This window comes from Setaria viridis, chromosome 3 (assembly GCF_005286985.2).
Source record: "Setaria viridis chromosome 3, Setaria_viridis_v4.0, whole genome shotgun sequence".
Classification (NCBI taxonomy): Eukaryota; Viridiplantae; Streptophyta; class Magnoliopsida; order Poales; family Poaceae; genus Setaria; species Setaria viridis.
Window position 1 is genome coordinate 19538626 of NC_048265.2, and position 5616 is coordinate 19544241.

General features: G+C 46.5%; 1 protein-coding gene across 1 annotated transcript; it reads left to right on the forward strand.

Moving 5' to 3' along the window:
- The first annotated feature begins 2499 nt into the window (after window positions 1-2499).
- LOC140222107 (uncharacterized) lies at window positions 2500-3258 on the forward strand. The gene has a single exon (XM_072292306.1). The coding sequence runs from the start codon at window positions 2500-2502 to the stop codon at window positions 3043-3045; it is 546 nt and encodes a 181-aa protein (XP_072148407.1). The 3' UTR covers window positions 3046-3258.
- The last annotated feature ends 2358 nt before the right edge of the window (window positions 3259-5616 follow it).

Genomic DNA, 5616 nt, shown 5'->3' on the forward strand with positions numbered 1-5616 from the left:
TTTGCAGCACCTGTTCCCCACCCGGCATCTGCAGGGCTTCAGACAGGGATGATCTATCTGACTGGTACCTAATGGATGATATGGTGCTCATGTTGAGAATTGTGCTGGAGCCCTGGGCAAACTGACAGACGCTACTACCCCCTCTGTGCAATGTTTAACTGCAAGCAGTCCATGAGCGTGTGTTAAAGCCTCGCTGGAGTCTGTTTTTCTGTCTAGAGTAGCCTTGATGACCTGCGTGTCATGAGTACTTTGGCAAGCTTGGCTTGCTCAAACTATGGTGAACCTGTTGGTCCTGAATGCACTGCTAATGAACCAGGGCTTTCCCTGAAACTCTAAAAAATCTGTCTACATGCATGATCAGGAAATGTCAGTGGGCGTTGGTCATCCAAGTTAAATGGATTGTGATTTGTATGTTCATAGCTTATTAGTTTCTGCCAGTTGAACCGTTTGTAGCAAAAATTTTCTGTTCTGAAGAAAGAGCAGGGATCTTTGTGGATGGGACTAATTGGACTGAATTAAAATCGATGTAGTATGTTTATTGATACAAAGCTTAAACCTTTCATTCCTTTGTTGAAAGTTTGAGCAATTCTCTGTTTTTCATGCTGCCTATTCAAGGATCCAACTAAATCGATTTAGCTCTGCCAGATGATGCCCACATCGGCTTCTTGCATGTGCTTTTCATTGATGTTGTAGGTTCCATGGGCCCACAATCATCGACCGACATAGGTCACATGGTCCCAGTGTCGCTGTTATAACCCGTGGACGTCCTGTAGTGCACCATGCACCTGATGCTTCCATCCTTCACAGCAGAGGTCTATATATGCACACACTCTTGAGGCATGAGTAGCTCTAGGGTAATAGCTCTCCCCATGAGAATTTGTAAGCAGGGAAGAGGAAGAAAGAGAGATCCTAAGAGCGGTAGGAGTGGGAACGTGAAGGAACGTGTATGCTCTAATTTCTCCTCCAGCATTAGAGGCTGATATTTGCATTGATGTGTTCCTGATGCCTCCCATTCCAATGGTTCTTAGACCCTCCTTCCTCTTCCTTTTGCCAGCTTCATTGGTCATGTGATAAAAAAAACACACAGCATTCTAGTGTATTCAAGTGAGGAGGTCCTGATGGCGAGCCAGGAAGAGGAAGAAAAAGAGTGATGAGAGCAGTGGGAATGAGAACATCTGAGGAAAGAGTAGCTCGCTGGTTTCCTCCAGTGAAGTTGGAAATTTAGTGCGGTGTTTTTCCAGATGCCTTGGAAGGTGGCCACGGAGGTGCTTGGAGTGACCAAGGGGGTAGAGGCGTAGATAAATATACTTGGTGGTGGAATGAGGAAGTCCAAAGGACTATTAAGGAGAAGAAAGAATGTTACAGGCGCTTGTTCCATGATAGGAGTGTGGACAACATACAGAAGTACAAGGAGGCAAAGAAGATTGCAAAGCGGGGACGTATGAGTATCTTTACCAACGATTAGGTACGAAGGAAGGAGAAAAGAACATCTATAGGATAGCTAAGGTTCGTGAGAGACGGACGAGGGACTTCAACCAAGTTAAGTGCATTAAGGATGAAATGGAGAACATCTTGGTAAAGGAGGATGAGATCAAACATAGATGCCAAGAGTATTTTGAAAAATTGTTCAATGGTGACAATGAGAACACAACCTTGCAGTTGGATGACTCTTTTGATGACACCAACATGCACTTTGTGCGGAAGATCCAAGAATTTCAGGTCAGAGAGGCGTTGAAAAGTATGAAAAGTGGTAAGGTGATGGGCTCGGATGGTATCCCAATTCAGGTGTGGAGATGCCTCGAAGATATAGCCATAGTATGGCTAACCAAGTTGTTCAACCATATTTTTTGGTCAAACAAGATACCAGAAGAGTGGAGGAATATACAAGAATAAGGGAGATATTCAAAGTTGTACTAATTACCGAGGAATTAAGTTGATGAGTTATACTATGAAGCTATGGGAGAGAGTTATCGAACATCATTTGAGAACGATAACACGGGTCTCTATGAACCAATTTGGTTTCATGTCTGGAAGGTCAACCATGGAAGCTATTTTCTTAATAAGACAAGTTATGGAGTGGTATAGGGAGAAGAATAAGGACCTACATATGGTTTTCATTAACTTGGAGAAGGCGTATGACAAAATACCAAGGAATGTTATGTGGTGGGATTTGGACAAACATAAAGTCCCAACAAAGTACATTGGACTTATTAAGGACATGTACAACAATGTTGTAACTAGAGTCCGAACAAGTGATGACGACACAGATGACTTTCCGATTAGAATAGGACTGCATCAAGGGTCTGCTTTGAGCCCTTATCTATTTGCCTTGATGATGGATGAGGTAACAAGGGGCATTTAAGGGGATATCCCTTGGTGTATGCTCTTCGCGGATGATGTAGTGTTAGTTGATAAAATTCGAGTAGGAGTAAATAGGAAACTGGAGTTGTGGACCTAGAGTCAAAAGGTTTTAGACTCAACAGAACTAAAACTGAATATATGAGATGTGACTTTGGCATGACTACATATGAGGAGGGAGATATCAGTTTGGAAAGCCAAGTAGTGCCCAGGAAGGATACATTTCGATATTTGGGATCAATGCTACAACGAGATGGGGACAATGATGAGAATGCTAGTTATAGAATAAAAGCGGGATGGATGAAGTGGCGCCAAGTATCAGGAATTTTATATGACAAGAGGGTACAATTGAAGCTAAAAGGCAAGTTTTATAGGACGGTGATTAGACCCGTAATGTTGTATGATGCAGAATGTTGGCCTACTAAAAGACAACAGGTCCAGCAGATAAGTGTTGCGGAAATGCGTATGTTGCGTTGGATTTGTGATCATACGAGAAGGGATCGAGTCCGGAACGAGGATATACGTGATAGGTTAGAGGTAGCACCAATTGAAGAAAAGCTTATCCAACATCGGCTGAGATGGTTTGGACATGTCCAACGAAGGCCTTCGGAGGCACCGGTGCGTAGTGGAACCCTAAGGCGTGACAGTAATGTGAAGAGAGGTAGAGGAAGACCAAAATTAATATAGCAAGAGGCATTAAAAAGAGATTTGAAGGGATAGACTATATCCAAAGATTTAGTGCTGGATAGGAGTGCTTGGAAAACAGCTATTCATGTGCCCAAACCCTGATTTGTGGCTCTTATTGGGTTTAACTTTAACCTACCCCAACTGACTTGGGACTGAAAGGCTATGTTGTTGTTGTGTTTTTCCGGATGCCTCTCGTTCCTATTGTTCTCGTGCACTCCTTCCTTTTCCTATTGGCTTGTCTGATTATCTTAGCTGAGAAAACTAGAGAGATACATACATAAACACCATTTGAGAGAACATCTAGTGCTCTCGTCCCTTCACGTACTCTCATTCCCGCACACTGCAAAAGGTGTAGAAATGCTCATGAATAATTCTGAGAAAGTTATGTTAGGTAGTTGATCTTATGATTAAAAATATATAAATTCAAAAGTTCAACCTCAAATAAAATTTGTTTTAGGAGAAATAAAAAAGACAAATGTTAGTGTACAGTAGCACTTCTATTTTTCTCCTTTGCTATTTTCAGGTTTTGTTTTTGTAGACTTTGGTACTTCTTTTTGTAAAAAAAAAAGTATTTAGGGTTGAGTTTTTTCAGGGCATTTAGATCGAATTTAGAATGTTGTGCAATTTTTTCTAAAATTCTCATGACCATTTTCACCGCTTTTGAACTATGGGATCGTGAGAGTGTGTGAAGGGGCAAGAGCATTAGATGTGTTCTCTCACATATTAGCTCACACAATTGGATTGGATAGCGAGATCTTGAAGTTGAGACGGGAAGAGTCAGTAAAGAGCTTCCGTGCCATGGAAATGTAAGGAAGCATGGCAATGGCATGCCTCAATTTTTGCATAGTTTAAGGTGATGGGTGTGCTAAGTGCTAACTGGAATGATGTTGTGGACAACTTCTTTGACAAGAAGTTCCACCGAAGGAACAAAGGGCCAGCTAATCCTGGTTCAGCAGATCAGTTAGAATTAGATAAGGATTAGACTCCTAGTTGGTTAAGAATTGTAACAGAATTAGATTGATATAGAGTCCTAGTTAGATTAGAGTTGAGTCCTAGTCAGTTAAGGATTGTTGGCTGGCCCAATATATAAGGGCTCTAGGCGCCATAGGTTAGCATCAAGCAGAACTAAACTCAGAGCCTCCCAGGGAGGGCGAGTAGGTACCTGTCGATCTGCTATTGTACTCCTTGCCCAATAAACTAGCCATATCATCTTTGGTATCAGTTGGGACCTTCCTTGGTTTCTACCTGCCGCCAATTGCAGATCCACTACACCCCATATTCCCCTGCGCGCCACCAACCCCATCGCTCCCACGCAACCATGGGCAATTCCTTCATCACCCAGGCTATCTTTGATGACGCCGTCGCCAAGATGATCACCAAGATGAATGAGATTAGCATGAAGCTTGACAGAGAATTGGGATCTGTCCGCCGGGAACAAGGGCGTCTCGCCTCCTCCATCACCAATGTCCAGAATCAGGTTCTGGAGAAGAACGGACGCTTCGACGCTACTGGTTCCTCCTCCGGGGGCGACGGGAAGTATGGCCCGCCACCACCGCTCGTGCATAAGCTCCGCTTCCTCAAGTACGACGGCTCCGACGACCCCCTGGGCTGGCTGCATAAGTGCAAGCAATTCTTTCGCTCCCAGAGCACGTCGGAAAATCAGAAGGTCTGGATGGCGACGTTCTATTTGGAGGGCGCCGCGGGACAGTGGTGCTATCGCTTGGAAAAGAATCGCGGCGTCCCTGCTTGGCTGGCTTTTGTCGAGGGCATCAACAAGAGGTTTGGACCGCCGGTACGTAGCAACCCCCTCGGCGAGCTGGGCCATCTTCGCCGCACGGGCTCCATTGACAACTACCAGGAGCAGTTCCTTAAACTCCTGGCGTGCTGCGAGGGCGTCACCGAACAGCAGCAGATCGCCATCTTCTCCGTCGGCCTCCTGCAACCCATGAGCATCGATGTGGAGATGAACAAGCCCGAGACGTTGGAGGACGCCATGGCGCTGGCACGTGCCTTCGAGCGCCGCAACCAGGTGGTCGACGAGGGTGCTCACTCCCTGGTGCGCGCGTCGCGCCCCTCCTCCCGCACTGGTTCATTCTCCTCAGCCCCGGCCAAGCCTCCTGCTACACCGCCAGCCTCTTCTATGGCGTCTTCAACACCAAGCACTCCTGTCAAGCCTGCGGCGCCACCGGGCACCCGTTTCACGCGCCTCTCTCCGGAGGAGATGGCGCAGCGGCACCTCGAGGGGCTATGTTCAACTGTCCAAACAAGTTTTCAAGGGAACATGCCAAGCAGTGCTCGATGAAGGGCATCTACTGGATGGAGCTGGATAACGATGCCGCCGCTTCAGACGGCTTAGGGGAAGACGAGCCGTCCATCTCCCTCAACGCCATTACAGGCATCCAGACGAGCTCGACCTTGCAGCTTGCCACCGTTGTCCAGGCCGTGGGCCTCACGGCCTTGGTGGATTCGGAGTCCACCCACTCGTTCATCACCGCGGACACTGCCTCTCGGCTTGGGCTCACTCCAGAGGCGCGGCTGGGCCTCACCGTCGGCGTCGCCAATGGCGACCGC